At 37.3% G+C, this 19,892-nt stretch overlaps 1 protein-coding gene across 1 annotated transcript in view; it reads left to right on the top strand.

The window, feature by feature from the left end:
* Positions 1-17,652: 17,652 nt before the first annotated feature.
* The window catches only part of WDR72 (WD repeat domain 72), a 266,498-nt gene continuing 264,258 nt past the window's right edge, over positions 17,653-19,892 (top strand). Inside the window, 1 exon segment of the mRNA XM_012658023.1 lies at positions 17,653-17,805. Coding sequence (XP_012513477.1) covers positions 17,653-17,805 — 153 coding nt within the window.

The raw sequence follows: 19,892 nt of genomic DNA, 5'->3' as shown, positions 1-19,892 counted from the left end.
TAGAGTGTAGGGCCTTTCTCTGGATCAGGCTTTATCTTAAACGAATGTTGTGGCTTTTATTCAGACCACTAAAACTTTCTACATATCACCAAAAAGGCTATTTCACTTTCTTATTCATGTTTTCACTGGAGTACCACTTTAAATTTTCTTCAAGAACTTTTCCTTTGCATTCACAACTTGGCAAACTGTTGGGCATAAGAGGCCTAGCTTACGGTCTATCTTGACCTTTAGCATGCCTTTCTCAGTAAGCTTAATCATTTCTAGCTTTTGATTTAAACTGAGAGACCTGTTCTTCTTCCTTTCACTTGAACACTTAGAGGCCATTGTAGGGTTATTAATTGGCCTAATTTTAATTTTTTTCTATCTCAAAGAATAGGGAGGGCCAGGAAAAGGAAAGAGATGGGGGAACGGCTGGTTGGTGGACCAGACACATACAATATTTATTAATTAAGTTTGTCATCTTACATTGATGTAGTTAATGGCACCCGAAAGCAATCGTAATAGTAACATTAAAGAATACTGATCACCGATCACCCTAAGAGATATAATAATAATGAAAAAGTTTGAAATATTGTGAGAATTACTAAAACATGACACAGAGACATGAAATGAGCACTTGCTTTTGGGAATATGGTGTCAATAGGCTTGCTCAAGGGAGTATTGCCACAAACCTTCAATTTGTAAAAAAAACCTATTATTAATATTTGTAAAGTAAAGTAAACCAAAGTGCAATAAAATGAGGTATGCCCTTATCTCCCTGGGAATTTTCTTCCCCTGTTTGGTTCCAAGCCCCCATTGTGTGTCCTCTCCAAACACTCTTGCATTGGCTTTAACGTAACACCCGTCACGCTGTGGGGTGACTCAGGTGTGCCTCTCTCCTCAGACACTGATAAGCTCCTGAGGTTTGTGACTGTCTTTGTCTTTCTTGTCTCCATCCCTAGAATCTTACATAATCCCTGACAACTAGTAGATCCTCAATAAATATTTTTAAACTAAATGTATATAAATAAAGGCAAAGGGACTAAAGAAAAGAGAAACTAGTTGAAGACAAAAGAAGTGAGTATTAATAAAGGGAGTAATTGGGGTGACAGAAGATGAAATCTGGAATAAAGGCAAAAATGTTATTATAGGAGGTTAGTGTGGATATTTTTAGAAAAAATAAGCTAAAAATTAAGGAAGAGTTATGGATGTTGAAATGATGACAGGAAGCTCATGTCCAGGTGCCTTGATTTTCTTAGCTAATTGAAAGATATGATCATCACCTAAGAGTATTGGGATATGAGGAATTATCTCAGTTGGAGTGGGGCTTGGAAAGGGTAGAGGGAAGGATTTGACTATGGCAATGGATTAGAGAGAGCCGTGTTTCTCAGTGTGATTTTAGGTAGCACCCTGCAAGCATTTATGTTGGTCAACAAGTATTTATTTTAATGTGGATTTAGAAAAATATAACCAGCGCATTAAACCCATGATTTTATAGACATTCATAATTAAGATGATTCCAAAGGAGATACTTATATAACTTAATTTATTCTTACAGAAGTTAATTGAGTACTTAAAATAAAGTGAGTTGAATATATTAGGCCATAGTTTTACAGATTGTTCTTAGATATGGAAAAGAAAAATGTAACTCAAGACCAGAAATAGGTTTACAGAATTCATACACAAAAAAACAATGATTTGGTCTAATAGCATGAATGCTTAGTTAAAATTAATCAAAAGATGACTCAGTTGTAAATACTTTGAGGGCAGGGAGTGTGTTTTTCTGTTCTTTGTGTTCCCTGCAGCCCAAACCACCACCTAGCTACGTTTAGTTCTCGATACATATTTGTTGAATTCAATTAAGAATGGGCTAGGACGGTGGCATTTTTTGTTCATATGAGATACCTTTAGGTCAAAAAGAAATCAATGACTTTTACTGTAAATAATTCGAGAGTTAAATGTTGTGTAAAATAAAACAAAAAAATTCACTTTTTAAAGCCTAAAACTTTGAGGCTTTAGACAAGAGGACTGTAGTTCTGTAAAATTGTTCAGTGATTGAATATAAATAAAAATGAAGGTGCCACCCAGAAAGAATTGTGTTGTCCTTCTCATATTTCTTTTACCACCCCGATGGTCATTTCTTTGACAATGACTGTACGTGGAACACATTTGGACTTTATCTGACTATATTACCTTGGTTGCACTACAACTTAATGAGTGAGGAGGTGTAGTTTAAAGGTAATACTGTGAAAATCTTTGACTCGCAAGGCAAGGAGAGCTTCAGGCTGTGACAGAAACCTCATCTGTGTAGCAATAGGGATATGATTTCTTGGCTGTTTTGCTTTATACATGTCCCAGATCATAGGTGTTTTGAGTTCAGAGATTAATTTGCATATCTGTTTAATTCCTCGCTTGACCTCTGGCTTATTTGAGCATTGACTTTACCTGCCAAGATATTCCCTACTTAAAACACATTACTTCCTAGAGTTTGCAAAGTAGCAGTTAGTCACTCAATGATACCATTTTTGGAGGAGCTTGGCTTTGATGTTGGTTAGGGGTTAATTCTGAAATAGTTATGCTCCAGTGGGTTGATTGGACAGGATTTTATGTGTATTATTCCAATATGCCTTGGGCAGCCTTTGACTTTGTAGAAACAATTTTTTTTTTTACCTTTTCTAAGGAGTGATCTGATTACAATCTGTTGATAAAATAATAACTTTTGCTTTGGGAGCATCTGCAAACAGACAGGTTTTGGAGGACAGGGCTGCTGAGACCATGCCCACTTGTACACGAACCTTCAAGTTCCCACAGGCTTCAGAGGCGGCCTGCTTGATGTTCCCCTGTGGTTAAAGTAGTTCTCACTCTGGCCTACCCAGATGCCTAGTTACTTTTTCCAGTTTTCTTCAGTTAACTCTTACTCCTTGTTTCTTCATAAAGCTTGACTTTGCCCTCTCCCAAACTATTTCCACTTACTATCTAGCTGTGTGACATTGGCCAAGCTACTTTGCTCTCTAACCTATTTGTTTCTTCAGATTCATTAAGGTATAATCTGCATTCAATAAACTGTGCCTAATTAAAGTATATTTTGACACCCATGATCTCCTTTAATCTCCACCTGAACTCAAAATTTAAAAGCAAAACTCCCTCTGGGCTCCTGATGACAAATTACCATTTTTAAAGGAAAGAATCATGAAGTAATTCATTTTTGTCCCTCACTCTAGCTATGAGTTTTCAAGAAAGTAGGTGGATTGTTCTCCACTTAAGAGAGGGGATTCAGAGAGGTCACACCATTCTAAGTGGTAGATCTGAGATTCAAACCCAGGTTGGTTTTATCCCAAAGGTTGTATTATTAATGGCTACACTATATTTGTTTTCCTCACAGGTGTTTACTTTGGTCAGGAGATTATTGCCAAAATTCATGCATCATAACCGAGAACTTTATCCTTTGTGTTTTTGTTGGCTGTCCTCAGTCAACCGGTTTGAGATTTGTCTCTGTTGGTGAGGTTGGCAAGGCAGAGACTCAGTGTCTAGGTGTGTCCCCCAAAATAGCTATTTATGATGAGGTAAACAATTCCAGTGTCCAGCACACACCAGCCACAAAACCACATTTGCATCATGCTCATTATTCTGCTGGCCTCAGACAACTCGGAAAGATAAAAACAAATTGTTATGGGGAAGAAGGTGAAGGTGGGCAGGAGGATGGGAGCCATAATGGTGTGTTGTCCTTCCTTGTGCTTGCCAGGTATTGTATTTATGGAAAAAGGGTCAGGAAATGTTAGCCCAGCTTTTAAAGGCAACAGGGGTCATGTCAGAGCCTGGATGAATAAGAGGTTTTATTGTTTTTGTTTTTGTTTTTTTTTTTTTAAGGATAACCAAAATAACAAATGAATTTTGCTTTGTAGATCACAAAGACTTTCTGGTGGGCAAATCTGGGTCCTCTTTCTCACGGTGTGTAGGGAGCAAGTTCCGGATGGGCTGTTAGGAGCCCAGTTCTGGTTCTGGTTCTGGCTTGGCCACCCTTTTCCTAGGTTACTTTGACCAAGTTACTATTTCCTGGATTTTCATTTTCTCATCTGTAGAAGGAAGGAGGGGTATTTGTGATCTATAAGGCTCCATTTTGTTTTCAGCTTAAGGTTATCATAGACCCTTGGATGCCTGCAGGATCTAGTTATTAATATATTTGAATTTCAGATAAACAATAAATATTTTTTGTAAGAATGGCCCATGCAATAAACGATAATTAATTTTTTAGTGTAATCATGTCCCAAATATTACTAATCTTATACTAAAAAAAATTTGTTGTTCATCAGAAATTCAAATTTAACTGGGTACCTTATATTTGGATGTGCTGAATCTGGCAATCCTAATATGGCCTAGAGTAATTAATTAAAAGATCATCATAGAGTTCAGAAGCAATGATAACAAATTGTACATTTTCATGGCCAAACATTCTAGCACACAGCCACAGTATTTTTGAGAAAAGAAACTGTAGTGACCATATAGTCAAAGTAAAGGAAGGACATCTCACACTGACAATGATATTGATAGAAAGTGATAATCAGCAGTCCCATCCACCGGGGAAAATTATCGTGAATCATTGCCTAAGCCATGCCGTCGACAAACATTTGCCGAGTTATGATAAGAATCACCTGTATAGAATCACTTATCCTCACATCAATTCTGCAAGGTAATTATTTTTTCCATTTTGTAGATGAGAAAACTGAGGCTCACAGAATATTTGCTAGTTACTAAGGTGGTGGTGGGAAGACCAAGATTTGTCTGACTGCATTATATCTTTTTGCCTCTCTTCTTCACAATAAAGTATATTTTGAATTAAAATAATAGAGATAGTGGTGTGCTGGATACAATCCAACAGTCGACCTAGAATCAAAAACCTTATATTTCCATCCATTTTGAAGGAACACAAAGAGAGGAACTAGACTAGTTACTTTCCCCAGAACATAAATTCTACCAGAGCAAGAACATTGGTCCTATAATTTACAGCTTTGCAAGGTGGTCGTTTCCTCATTGGTCGTTTAAGAGTCCATATGGGTTTAGCAGGTGATAGGGAAGTTCACATTCTAAGAGTAGGCCACCTCTTGCTATGTATACTTAAAAATATATTATTTAAGGAAATTTTCACTTTAAAACATAACAGTTTGGGAGTTTTCAGGAGCTCATCCTGCAAGTTGGTGTAGCAGTCAGCAACTATCAACATGACTGCATCCCCAGGAGGCTTATTTCTTTGGTGCAGATATGGTTTTTCAAACTATAATGGTTTGCGCTTTCTACGGTTTTAAATTATTTATGTTCCTAAACAGGTTTTCTTAATTCAGTTCTGCCCATCCTTCTTCACATTAAAGCATAAACACAGAAAATGATTATTTTTGTATACGCCAGTTTGAGAGTTTCAATTTCTCTCACCCCCTTGTATAAACTATTCATGGCCCATTATGTGTCATGGCATACTGCCGGGAAGCTCCAACTTGTTTAATTTATATCACAGTACACTGGTTTCTATAGAAAGGAAGCACAGGGAGCTCTGTTATTGAAATCCTGTGACAGTAAGAATGAAAATAGGAACAATTCAGCAGATTCACTTCAAGAAGGCATCCCTTCGATTTGTAGGGTCCATTCATCTGATAAATATTCCTATATGAAGCATCAAGCTATCACTAGTACTTTTAAAATCAATATTAAAAAGGGGAAATCATTATGACTTCATTGAATTTGTTTTCTTCTGGAAAGTAAGAATATTCACAAACCTCATATATTTTGAATAGCTAAAAACCACTTGCAAGTAACAGTCTGAAACCTGTCTTATTTAGAAACAAAATGTGAAAATTATAAAAATTAACAGTTTAACTTTATTAACCAAAACGGTAGGAAATCCAAACATGTCACAAATGCAGTTTTGGTCTTGTTTGATATGTACCTAAATTTCAACTAATATGTAAATATGTAGTAGTAAAATAACATATTTAAATTTATTATGGTCAGGTGTGGTGGCCCATGCCTGCAATCCCAGCACTTTGGGAGGCCAAGGCTGTATGATCGCTTAAGGCCAAGAGTTCAAGACCAGCCTGGGTAACATAGGAGACCTGGTTTCTAAAAAAATGTTTAAAAAAATAGGCTGGGTGTGGTGGTGCATGCCTGTAGTCCCAGCTACTCAGGAGCCGGAGGCAGGAGGATTGCTTGAGCCCAGGAGTTCAAGACTGCAACAAGCTCTGATAGTGACACTATGCTGCAAGCTGGGCAACAGAGTGAGACCCTGTCTCAATAAAAATTTAAAAAACTATTATTATGCTTTTTTCCATAGTTACATATAAATTGCATTTGTCTTTGTGTATAACTATCAAATACGTTAATAATTATTAGATCCAAAATAATTTTTCCTTGAAATTTTTTTATTATACCATCAAGAAATAAAAAAATATACATTATATATAAATATGAAAGAGGTTTTGAGAGACTATATATTATTGAAGAAGAGGACAAAAATCAAAAGGATGGGAAAGTTAATGAAACACCAAGTACTCTCTGTAGGTCACAACACTCTCTTATCCATGTTCCCAGCACTCATATATGCATGGAATGCTTATTGCATATTATTAAAGTCTTTTTGGGAAAAATGATGGGATATATATAAATGCAACTCCATAACCAGAAAGTAATTCATATACATGGGTAATCTATCTATAGGCTTGTTGTAGACATTCCAGCATATTCAGGCAAAGGTTTATAATCCCTTTCTGGAGATTTTAAAACTTGTCTAGACACATAATTATTTGAAACAGGTGTACTTCTATAGTTCTATCAAGGGTGGAACTTACTCCCCTACACCACAGAGATTCTGGCTAACTCAGAGACTCTATAGCTATGAGCTTCGTGAAGGCCATTCCTGGGATTCACTGTGGTATCTGAGTAGGCTACAGTCAAGAATTTGTGTAGAAATGATTTGAGGGTCACTTAAGAGTACAGTTTTTAGTGTTTTTGTATGTGTGTTTGTAATTATTTCAATAGCTGTATTGATTGATAAAATATTGATTATATAAGTTACAAAATACAATATCAAAATGTTATATTTAGGACTAAAATGTACTAAGTACATTTACTTAGCATTGAGGTATTAGTATTAGTATTTACTAAATATTTAAATACTAAATGTAATGTACTAAAATGTTGTTCTTAGTCCCACTACCAGAGATTCACATGAGGGAAATTCATTTGGTCTTTATAGTATAGTCTCTAAATTTACCCCTGTCTGTGGCTTTGCTTCTTTTTTAATGTCCACTTTTCTTTTTCTCCAGTGGAAGTGTTTATTTTAAATTGCTTTGAAATAAACCAGATTTAGAAATTAACTGCCTGTAAACATATACCCATCAGCTTGTTTTAGACATTCCAAAATATTCAGGCCAAGGTTTATAATCCCTTTCTAAAGATTTTAAAACTTGTCTAGACACATAATTATTTGAAACAGAACAAGTGCACTTCTATACTTCTGTCAAGGGCAGAACTTTCTCCTCTACACCACAGAGATTCTGCCTAACTTAGAGACTCTACAATAAAGTGTTCTTTTGAGATTTATTTTTGATTAGAGATTTCTGGGGAATTACAAAGGATGTCCGAAAACATGGATTTACTTTCTTTCCTATTGATAGCAAGGCACACAGTTTATGGGGACATTTTAAATTTTACTGCCAAAAAAATAAAAAGGGAGTCTGAAAAAAGTGACATCCGATCTATGCAACGTTTTAGTCAGTTCTTTGTTCTCACTGTACAATTCACTTGATCTTTCTAAAAATCTCAGAATTCTAAGTGATCTTAAACCTTGTCTACACCACATTTCTCATTATCAGCTTTCTTATAAGTGAGAGGGATTAGATTAATTATCCCCAAGGCCACTTCTTATTCTAAATTCTAGAATTATAGGCATTTATAATATGAGTAATATGTGCAAGGTAATACAACAATAGCATAATATGTATATTTGTGCCCATAGGCTCTCATTTACATCATTGAATTTATGCCTCATGGGACTACTGAGATGTAGGCAGTGCAGGCAGTAGTATCCTCAGTTTACTACTTATTATCTTTATAATGTGGTATAACCTTTAATAAAGGTTATAAGTGTTAAAAGCAGCCCTAGAAGTAGGTCTCTGAATTTTAGGTCTGTTTTCACTACATTTAGCCATCTAGATTGTCAGAATGAATTCTAATTTCTTGTGGCTTTAGCCTTGGCGTATTTTGTTTACTAATTCGGTTGTGTTAGGACTCCTGTGGCTATTAATCTGTGAAATTCTTTGACTTACTTTATTTTCTAAACTCCAAATGCTGTGTATTTTAATAGGTATATAAACATTTGTAAATATTTGAATGGGTAGATGCTTTATTCCATGCGAATTTTTAGAACGGTATTGTGTATTTCCATTAATTCCTTCATTCAGCAAATAGTTATTAAGTGCCTGCTTGTGCTAAACCCTGTTCTGGGCCCTGAGATTATGATAATAGACAAAGGAGATAGAAGTCCCTGCTGTCAGAGAATTTGCAATCTTTTGAAAGTGAGGTTGAAATGGATTGAATTTTAATAAGAATAAAGCAAAAGTGTAATGGTAAAGAAGTTTGACATGTGGATAACCATTGCTATTATCCAAAAGTATGAGAACTAAAATAAAAAGAATAGTAGTAATTTATGAATACCACTCTCTGCTCTACGTCGTATGCGTGATCTCATTTCATCCTCACAACCGTGTAAGATATATTGTTATTATTCTCATGTTACAGATGAGGAAATTGAAGCTCGGGAGGATTAAATGACTCAAATTTAAGTCTAACCTGATTTAAAGTTCACACTCTTCATCGACTCCCTCCCTTTTGGGATACAGAGCTTAAAAGTAATAAAAAGAATAATTTATTCAACAATATTTATTGTTTTCCTATGTTCAAAGCACTGTCCTTCAGGCAGTGTTGGGAATATATCTGTGATTAAGAAATGATTCTCATCTTTCATGAAGAATGCAGAAGGAAGAAGCATCAAAGATCAGTTTGGTTCAAAGAATATTTTCCACTATGGGCCAGGCACTATGCCTTGCAAGGCCTGGTGTCTAACTATGTCATTTCATTAGGGAGACATCAATGCAGAGCAGATCATTTTAAGGGTGACATAAAACCGGAATAATATAGATGGCCAGTTATTGGGTAGACAATGTTGCAATGATTTGAGTAAGAGAAGCTAATTTTCCGGAGTAATAGGAATATAAATAATAAACCTTAAGAATTGTTTATTCTTAGTTAATCATTACCAATATATTAATTCCCTGGCAAATGTTTCCCCAAATTTGTTTTTGCTACTGTTCTGCTTAGCAGGTTAGATGAATTTCCTTGACTAGGAAAAGTTTAGTTTCCTACGTAAAGTTTAAAAGGTGACAGGTGAGTTCCTGGACAAGAGCCAAAGTGCACATTCCCCAGAGACAAAAATGCTCAGTTTCTTTTGGAACAATGTGACTGTGAGCACTCCCTTTTCTACTATTTGTTAATTCTTGGCTAAGTATACATTAGCCAAGACAAGACGTTTAAGTCTTTAGTCCATCTTGTGTTGATTTTTGTATAAAGTGAGAGATAGGAGTCTAGTTTCATTCTTCCGCATATGGATATTTGGTCGGTTCATGGTGTCCCCTATGTCACATGGGCTTTGCTCCTTCTTTTTTATTCTTTTTTCCTTATAAAAAAGAAAGAAAAGCTGTGGTGATGTTTTTGTTTGGCTGGATTATTTCCAAAGACCTATCTTCCAGTTCTGAGAGTCTTATTTCTGCCTCATCTAGTCTACTGTTGAAGCTTTTGAATATATTTTGTATTTCATTCAATGAGTTCTTCAGTTACAGGTTTCTGTTTGGTTCTTTTTTAATGATATTTATATCTTTAGTGAATTTCTCATTCATATCCTGAATTGCTTTTCTGCTTTGTTTGTATCGTTTTTCAGTATTCTCTTATATCTCACTGAGCCGCTTTGAAATCAGTATTTTGAGTAGTTTTTCCAGGATTTTGTAAATTTCTTTTTGATTGGATTCTGTTGCTGGAGAATTATTGTGTTCCTTTGGAGGTGTTAATAATTCCTTGCTTTTTCATGTTTCTTGTGTCCTTATGTTGACATTTGTGCATTGGGTCTAACAGTCACCTATTTCAATTTTTGAATTTCAGAGAGGAGGCCTTTTTCCTGACAATGCGTCTATGGTGTTAGTTGGGCAAGGCAGTTTGGCCTTGATTCTCGGTGCATGCAGCCATGTAGTCTCTGTGTGATTTCTTTGTCTGTAAATGGGGCCAGTGCCGTCTGTGATTTCCTCAGTGACTTAGGGTGCAGTCATTAGCTGTGGTGATGTTTTACCAGAGGCTGGGATGTCGGGTGGGCCACTCATAAGTCCCCTGGGATAGAAGCAGTGGGCCAAGCATACCTGCCCCTGGGCCCCAGGGTGGCATACAATAGCACTGGTGTTATCTGGTCCAGGCAGTCCTATTCTTGGGCCTCCAGGTGGCTTTCTTGGGTGCCAGGAATGGCAGCGGTGGTCTGAGCAGGTTCTGGGGACCCTGGGCACCTGGTGTGGTGTGAGTGATGGCAGTAGCAGTGGCAGGATGACTATCCGGGTCCCAAGTGGTCCATCTCGGTGTTGGCAGTGGTTGCAACAGGCTGGGCAGGCCAGTCCTTAGGCCTGCAGGTGGCGCATTTGGGTGGTGTGGCACATTGGTGGCACATTTGTGTGATGGTAGTAGCAGATCATTTCATGGTTTCAGCATTCCTGTGGAGCTGTCCACTGCCCCGTGTATGAGTGTCCTGCTCATCTCTCTGTATTTCTTTTATTGTTGTTGTTATTATTTTTTTAGTTTCAGAATATTACAGGGGTACAAACGTTTGGTTACATGGATTGCTTTTGTACTGCTTGAGTCAAAGTTATTATATAAGTGTGCCCATCACCCAGATAGTATGCATTGTACCTGTCAGGACCATTTTACTCATCCTCTCCTCCACCTCCCACCTGCATGATTTCCATTGAGTTTTATTTCCATCTGTGCACATGAGTGCTGATCGGTTAGTTCCAATTTAATAGTGAGTACATGTGGTGTGTGTTTTTTTATTCTTGCAATACTTCACTTAGGAGGATGGTCTCCAGTTCCATCCAGATTGTTGCAAAAGGTATTAATTCATTTTTAATGGCTGAGTAGTACTCCATTGTATACATGTACCACATTTTATTAATCTACTCATGAATTGATGGTCACTTGGGTTGATTCCACATCTTTGTGATTGTGAATTGTGCTGCAATAAACATTCTAGTGCAAGTGTCTTTTTGATAAAATGACTTTTTTTCCTTTGAGTAAATACCTAATAGTGGGATTGCTGAATCAAATGGTAAGTCTTCTTTTAGTTCTTTGAGGTATCTCCATACTATTTTCCATAGAAGTTGTACCAGTTTGCACTCCCACCAATAGTGTATAAGTGTTCCTTTCTCTCCACATCCATGCTAGCATCTATTGTTTTGGGACTTTTTGATAAAAGGCATTCCCACTGGGGTTAGGTGATATCTCATTGTGATTTTGATTTCCATTTCTCTGATGATTAGTGATGTTGAGCATTTTTTCATATGTTTATTGGTCAATAGTCTGTCTTCTTTTGAAAAACTTCTGTTCAGGTCTTTTTCCCACTTTTTAATGGGATTGTTTGATTTTTTCTTGCTGATTTGCTTGAGTTCTTTATAGATTCTGGTTATTCGTCCTTCATTGAATGTATAGCATGTGAATATTTTCTCCCACTCTGTAGGTTGTCTATTTGCTCTGTTGATTGTTTCCTTGACTGTGCAGAAGCTTTTTAATTTAATCAAGTCCTGTTTATTTTTGTCATTGCTGTGATTGTCCTTGGGGTCTTCTTCATAAATTCTTTGCCTAGGCTGATATCTAGAGGACTTTTTCCAACATTTTATTCTAGAATTCTTATGGTTTCATGTCTTAGATTTAAGTCTGTTATCCATGTTGAATTAATTTTTGTGAATAATAAGAGATACAGATCCTTTTTCAATCTTCTACATGTGGTTATCCAATTTTTCCAGCACCATTTATTGAATAGGGATTCTTTTTCCCAGTGTATATTGCTGTCTACTTTGTCAAAGATCAGATGGCAATATGTGGATGGTTTTATATATGGGTTCTTTGGTCTATGTCTCTATTTTTGTGCCGTACCATGCTGTTTTGTTTACTATAGCCTTGTAGCATAGCTTAAAGGTTGGTAAAGTGATGCCTCCAGATTTGTTCCTCTTGCTTACGGTTGCTTTGGCTGTTTGGGCTCGTTTCTGGTTCCAAATGAAGCATACGATTATTTTTTCTAGATCTGTGAAAAATGATGTTGGTATTTTGATGGGGATTGTATTGAATCTGTAAATCACTTTAGGTAGTATGGACATTTTAACAATGTTGATTCTGCTGATCTATGAACATGATATGTTTTTCCATTTCCTTCCATCATCTGCAATTTCCTTCCTTAGTGATTCATAGTTGTCTTTGTAGAGATCTTCTACCTCCTTGGTTAAATGTATTCCTAGGTGTTTTGTTTTCTTTGTACCTGTTGTGAATGGTATTGAGTCTTTGATTTGATTCTCAGCTTGACTGTTGTTGTCATATAAAAACGCTACTGAGTTGTGTACATTGATTTTGTAGCCTGAGACTTTGGCTGAATTTATTTATCAATTCCAGGAGTCTCTTGGTGGAATCTTTGAGGCCCACTGTTACCACTGCTATTCAACATAGTGCTAGATATCTTAGAGCAATCAGGCAAGAGAAATTAAGGGTATGCAAAAGGGGAAAGAGGAGGTCAAACTACCACTCTTTGCTGATGATGTGATCTTATATCTATTTCTTTATTATGTCTGGTTACACTTTTGGGCAGTAGCACTCCTCACCCCACCAGAGATCTAATAGAGGATGCTGAACATCCCCCAGTGTGCCTGCCTTCCTTATCTTCCTTGTTCTCCAATACTCTGTGCCATGCTATCCTTGTCAGTGAATGCCCTCCTCATCCTCCTCAGGCTCTGGCCTCCCATACCAGGGCTACTTCCTTCACTGTCTTCAGTCCTCTTAGGCTTGTGACACCCCCTGTTGAGGTTCCTCATATGTGAGCTCCTTCCTCACTTGTTGCAGCTCCAACGCCCAGTATCAGACAGCCCTTTGTACATTATTCCCTTCACTCTGTTTGGACTCTGTAACTCTCTGTTACAGAGAGTTGCCCCTGCCCCTGCTGTTGCCCCTGGCCCCCATTTGGACACCCTACTCAACCTCCCTGGGCTCTGACTCCACTGCCGTTCTGTATAGATACCCTCCTCACACTATTTGAGCTTTGACACTCCACTCATGCTCTGTTCTACCTGATGGCTTTAGGATGGAATTAACCAGGAAAGGAAAGGGTTCTATCATTTTGGGAGCTTGTATTAGGTAAATATTATGTCTTTTCATTTAACATCTATATTTCATAATATTTGTCATTAATATTTTTTTCTCCCTAGTTATGTTTACATTCTATAGGCTATTCAATTTTGGATCTTGATTTTTAAAATCTAATATTATATTGCCAAGTGACTTAGCAAATATGGGCACATAGAACCACTAGATTCTTTTGGTTGGGGGGAGGGTGGTGATTTATTTATTTAATTATTTTATGTTTCATTATTATGAGCACATAATAGTTGTATATCTTTATAGGGTACATGTGATGTTTTGATACAGGCATACAATGTGAATTAATCCAATCAGGGTAATTGGGGTATCCATCATCTCAGGTATTTATCATTTCTTTGTGTTAGGAACATTCCAATTCCACTCTTTTAGTTATTTTAAAGTATACCCTAACTTATTGTTGATTATACTCACTTTGTTGTGTTATCAAATATTGTTCACTCTGTCTATTATAATTATCTAACTATATTTTGTGCCCATTAACCAACCCCACTTTCCCCCCACCACCTTGCTACCCTTCCTAGCCTCTGGTAACCATCATTCTATTCTCTGTCTCCATAATATCTTTTTGATATTTAGTTCCCACATGAGAGTGAGAACTTGTGAGATTTGTCTTTCTGTGCTTGGCTTATTTCACTTAACATAATTTTCTCCAGGTCCATCCAAGTTGTTGCAAATGGCAAGATTGTATTCTTTTTTTGTGCCTATATATTATAATATTCCCTTGTATATATGTACCACAATTTCTTTATGCATTTATCCTTTGGTGGACACTTAGGTTGAGACCAAATCTTGGCTATTATGAATAGTGCTGCAATAAACATGAAAGTACAGATATCTTTTTGATATACTGATTTCCCCTCCTTTGGATATATGCTCAATTGAATCTGTGGGATTGTTGGGTCATATGGTAGTTCTATTTTAAGTTTTTTGAGGAACCTCCATAGTGGTTGCACCAATTTACATTTCCACCAACAATGTGAGGGTTACCCTTTCTCCACATCCTTACCGGCATTTGTTATTGCCTGTCTTTTTTGATAAAAGCCGTTTTAACTGGGGTGAGATGATATCTCATTATAGTTTCGATTTGCATTTCTCTGATAACTAATTATGTTGAGCATTTTTTTCATATATACCTGTTGGTCATTTTTATGTCTTCTTTTGAGAAATGTCTATTCATATCCTTTGCCCATTTTTAATAAGATTATTTGATTTATTGGGGCTCCTTGTATTAACATATCCCAGTTATTAATCCCTTGTCAGATTGGTTGTTTCCAAATACTTTTGTGGATTCTGTAGGTTCTTTTTTCTTGCTTACCTTAGGACCTTTTCTTTATCCGTGAATTTTGTGGGCTTCATTATTAAATGCCTTGAAGTAGGCCCTATTTGTGTTAAATCTTCTCAATGTTCTATGACTTTCTTGTACCTGAATATTGATGTTTTCCTCTAAGTTTGGAAAGTTCTCTGTTATTATTTCTTTGAATAAACTGTATACCCCAAGCTTTCTCTCTCCTTCCTCTTTAAGGCCAATAACTCCTTTTTGAGGCTATTTTCTAGATCTTGTTGGCAGGCTTCATTCTTTCCTATCCTTTTTTTTCTTCTGATTGTATATTTTTAAATAGCCTGTCTGCAAGCTCATTAATTCTTTCTCCTGCTTGGTCAATTCTGCTGTTGAGAGACTCTGATGCATTTCTCAGTTTGTTGATTGAATTCTTAAGCTCCAGAATTTCTATTTTTTTAATTATTAATTCAATTTCTTTGTTAAATTTCTCTGATAGGCTTCTGAATTCCTTCTCTCTGTTGTCTTAAAGTTCATTGAGCTTCTTCGGGACAGCTATATTTAATTCTTTGTTTGAAAGGTCACATATCTCCATTACTCTGGGATTGGTCACTAGTACATTATTTAGTTCATTTGGTGAGGTCATGTTTTCCTGGATGTTCTTGATGCTTGTGGATGTTCGTCTATGTCTTGGGCATTGAAGAGTCAGGTATTTGTTTCAATCTTCATAGTCTGGCTTATGTGAACCTGTCTTTATTGAGAAGTCTTTCTGTATGTTTAAAAGGAATTGAGTATGGTGATCTAAGTCTTTGGTTACTGCAGCTGTATCAGCACTGGGGGTGCCCAAAGCCCAGTAATGCTATGACTTTCACAGACTCCTGGTAGTAATGCCTTGGTGGACCTGGGTTAGATATGGGAGAATTCCCTGGATTACCAGGTAAAGTCTCTCACTCTCTTCCTTTACTCACTGTACTAGACTGCTGGAGTTTGGGGACGAGTGACGTGGTCACGCCCTCATGGCCATCAGTGCCTGGTCACACCTGAAACCAGCCCAGTCTTACCCAAAGCCCATGGTAACTATTGCCTAGCTACCTCTGATGTTTATTCAAAGCTCAAGGGCTCTTTACCTAGAAGGTGGTGAATCCTCCCAGAACTGAGTACTTCCCTTCAGGGTAGTATGTTTCCTTCTGGCCCAGAGTTGGTCCAGAAATCCCTTCCAGGTACTAAGGCCTGGACTTAGGGACTTCAGGAGTCTGCTTGGTACTTTACTGTGGCTGAGCTGATATCCAAGTTGCAAAACAAAGTCCTCTGGAGTCTTTTCTTTCCTCTTCCCAAGTGGAAGAATATTCTCCCTGAGCTGAACTGCCTGGAGTTGGGGGAGATGTGACACAGGCACTGGCTTAGCCACCACCACCACTGTTGTCTCACTGGGTGGTGTGTACTCCAAGTCCACTGGCTCCAAGCCAGCACAACTTCAGGAATTGCCCAAGGTCTGCAGCCTCTGTGGCCCAACTACCTTATGAATTTATTCAAGGCCCCAGGCTACTTTTTGTCAGCCTGTGGTGGGGCTATCTGGAACTTGAGTTTGGAGTAGAGGATTTCCCTCTGGCCTGGCTGGTCTAAATGGGCACTGGCAGAATTCTGCCCTGTGCTGTGTTCCTCTGGTGGCCCTGAGTTTCAATGCAAAGTCCTACAGTCACTTCACTCTTCCTCCCCTAGGCACATAGATTCTCTCTTTACTTGGCTCAGTGGCATGGCATTGCTGGGGGATGGGAAGGAGTGGTGTAGGCCCAAGAGTGAACCATGAGGAACTAGGTACTAAATTTCAAACAACGGAACTATAAGTAAAATATGTGTTCATGGTGTCAGTGCATACCCATGTTTATGTATGTGTCTCTGTGTGTGCAAACATGTATGATTGACATTATAACATGTACCATCAGTTTTTTACATTTATATTGGTATTTACTATTTTGATACTTTAGTACCAGAAATCCCACAGGACAGAGGTTTTCATTTTCTTGACTTTCTCAAAACAAATGTGGGAAGTATGCTTGGTACTTTCTTTCTCTCTTCTATCTTTGACATTTTAAATGAAATTAAATATGTACTACCAAATTGCATCCACAAATTATTTGTATTTCAGAAATCAATGCCTATTTGGGGAGAATATTTAATTCAGTATTACACAAAATGTAATGCACACATCACTGGGTGGTGTTCTGGGTGGTCACAGGCAGCATTTTTTGAATAATTATGTATTCATTTTAACTCTTGTGACTAACACATGAAGGTAATCATTTTATGACTATTATTGTTTAGGAAGATGCCAAATGCAAAAATGGTACAATTAAAGATATTAAAAATAGAATATGGCAGAAATCATGAATCTTTGATGACTAGGAAACACTTTTTTGATGGAAAAGATCTACTTTTTATTAGCAAATTCAGCAATTTCAGGTATTTGTTACCTAGAAGAGGTGACGTTGTGGAGAGAAAGAGTCTGCACAGTTGTCTTCAAATTATACTATGTGGATAGCACTATTCTTCTTGAGAGGCCTAGTAGGGCTTTGGAGCAGGTTGGGATCAAGCCATAGGAAGAGTTGGGTGTGGAGTTAGTAGACTATCACTAATCTTCTCCTTATCAGCATCAATAGTCAGAAATTGAAAGAAAAGTCATTTTTCTTTGATGAATTAGCAGTGGGCACAGTAATTTTGATGTCTGAAGATTGCTGTCTCCTCTAATTGACGGGGAAGCACCCTTTTCCATAGCCCTGGGAGAACACATCATTAAAGTTTGCATCATTATAAATCCACTTTGTAATATTATCAGTTTCCCCAAATTTAGGAATGGTGACTGTGTATACTTCTTTCTTTCTGTGTGTGTCCAGGATTCATCCAGCATGAGGCCTTCCCTGCAGGCAGTGGCACTCTGGGGAAAGAAGGCCCCTCCCCACAGCATCACTGCCATCATGATCACCGATGACCAGCAAATGATTGTGACTGGAAGTCAAGAGGGTCAGCTCTGTCTCTGGAATCTCTCACCAGAACTAAAGGTTAGTGAAAGCTATTGATACTTAGACAGACAACATTTACAAGATAAGCACAACTTGCTTCTTCTACCTACAATGAGGGTGAAAGGTTTGTGTGATTGTTAAAAAGATGCTTACTAAAGTAATAAATTGGGTTTACTTCCAAATTTTGAGAAAATAAAGTACTATATGATAGATCAAGACCATATTTAAAAATTACATTATGAATATTGCTAATCTTAGCTACCAACTGTTATTGCCTGTTAAGCTATGCTGAGTTTTACTATTTTATATCCTGAATTATATGTTTAAGTAACTGAACTACAGACATGTGAGTATAATTCTAGAAATTATGGCTCATTAATCTAAACAAAGGGCACCCTTGAAAACCACTATTAGCCAAATGAGTAATATCTTAATTATCTGGGTGTTTTTGCTGGTTTGGCCTTCTTGCTATTCTTTTAGTCTCTGCCTGTCTGTGATTTTTACAGATCACATCAAAATGCTCTAAATCGAATTTACTATTGTCGTCCTCCTATTTCAGAACCTGACCTCACCTAGGATTTGGCCCATTGATTAGCAATTAATTGTCCCTGTACCGAGCCATAAACATTTAACATATTGGAATAGATATTTGCTTAACTCTAGCAGTCTCTAGACCCAATTTGAACATTTAAACTAATGATGTACTTAAAGTATATTGCCCTCATTAAGAAGCCTTTTAAAGATCAAAGACTATTTTTAGCCTTTAAAGTTTGTCACTTTAAAACCTAAATTAACAATTAATTGTAATTCTATTTTATGGTGTAATTAATTAACATCTCCCATTACTGAACAGTTCTACTACAGAACTGCCAAGAAGTGCATAACAGGCCAGCTCAGCTCAATGTTTATGAACATACTTGAAAGAAGGATTAGGTATTATTGCAACAGTTGTGTTTTGAAAGTGGTGGTGTTCACATTAAATTTCTATTATAGTTTAAACTCAGACTTCTAGATGGCTTAAAATGTCTCATTACTCTTTTTAATGTTGAAGCATATTATTTTCTGGCCGGAGTATTTGTCTAGCAATGTGTGAGTTGTTATAAGCTTAAGAAATTTGGAATTCTGGCATTCAATCTTTCTTCATATGTTCCTGGTATTTGCTCAACATTTGTTCAGCATACATTTGTTGAGTGCATAATATAAGTTAGGCAGTAGGCTAGGTACTCATTCATAAGTTCAAACGTGAATGAGAAGACCTGGTGCTGGCTACCGGGAGTGAAAAAGAAACATAGGCTACTGTGGTGCAGTTGCATTGTAATACAAGGTGCTGTAAGTAGAGAATGGTCTGCATTGCATATTCAATGGGGAAGTTATGCCATGCTTCTCTTAGAAGCAAGTTTTCTACTTGGAGTTAGAGCAGTGGTTCTTAACAGGGGGAACTTTTGGCCCCCAAGAGACATTTGTTACTATCTGCAGACATTTCAATTGTCACAACTGGGGGAAGAGAGATGCTATTGGCATCTAGTGAGTAGAAGCTAGGGATGCTATAAACATTGTATAGTGCCCATGATAGCTCCTTACAACAAAGAATTTTTCCATCCAAAATGCCCAGAGTTCTAATACTGAGAAATCCAGGATTCGGGCGGGATGGAAATGGGAATCAGATGAACAGGAGTGGAAGAAGCAAGGGCATTCTATGTTAAGGAAACAGCCTGGGCTCAGAGGAAAGTACGGAGCTCTCTGCTGCTGGATCAGAGAGAGGTAAGGCCAGAGGGGAGGGTAGGGCATGGAGAAATTTAGTTGACAAGTGAAGGAGTTTATATGGAGTCCTCTAGGCAAGAAAAATTGTTCGGGAGATTTCAGTTGGGGATGGGATCTGCTTTGTGTCTTGGAAATTCACTGTGAGGACATTGTGAAAAAGTTAATTACACAAATGAGATATTGATTAGTATGAATGTGAGATATTCCATGAGAAGGTTTTCCTTAATGCTTTCTATGGCTAACACCAGAGTGAATGAACAACTTCTCTTATTTTCCCATGACTCTTACCCCTATATCACAACTGATCAATTATTAGCAGGGAAAGTTCCAGACTATGCAAAAATCAAGGGCATTTTTGAGTTCTT

The sequence above is a fragment of the Propithecus coquereli genome, unplaced genomic scaffold (genome assembly GCF_000956105.1).
Source record: "Propithecus coquereli isolate 6110/MARCELLA unplaced genomic scaffold, Pcoq_1.0 Scaffold57, whole genome shotgun sequence".
NCBI classification, from domain to species: domain Eukaryota; kingdom Metazoa; phylum Chordata; class Mammalia; order Primates; family Indriidae; genus Propithecus; species Propithecus coquereli.
This window is presented reverse-complemented; position numbering and strand designations above follow the sequence as displayed.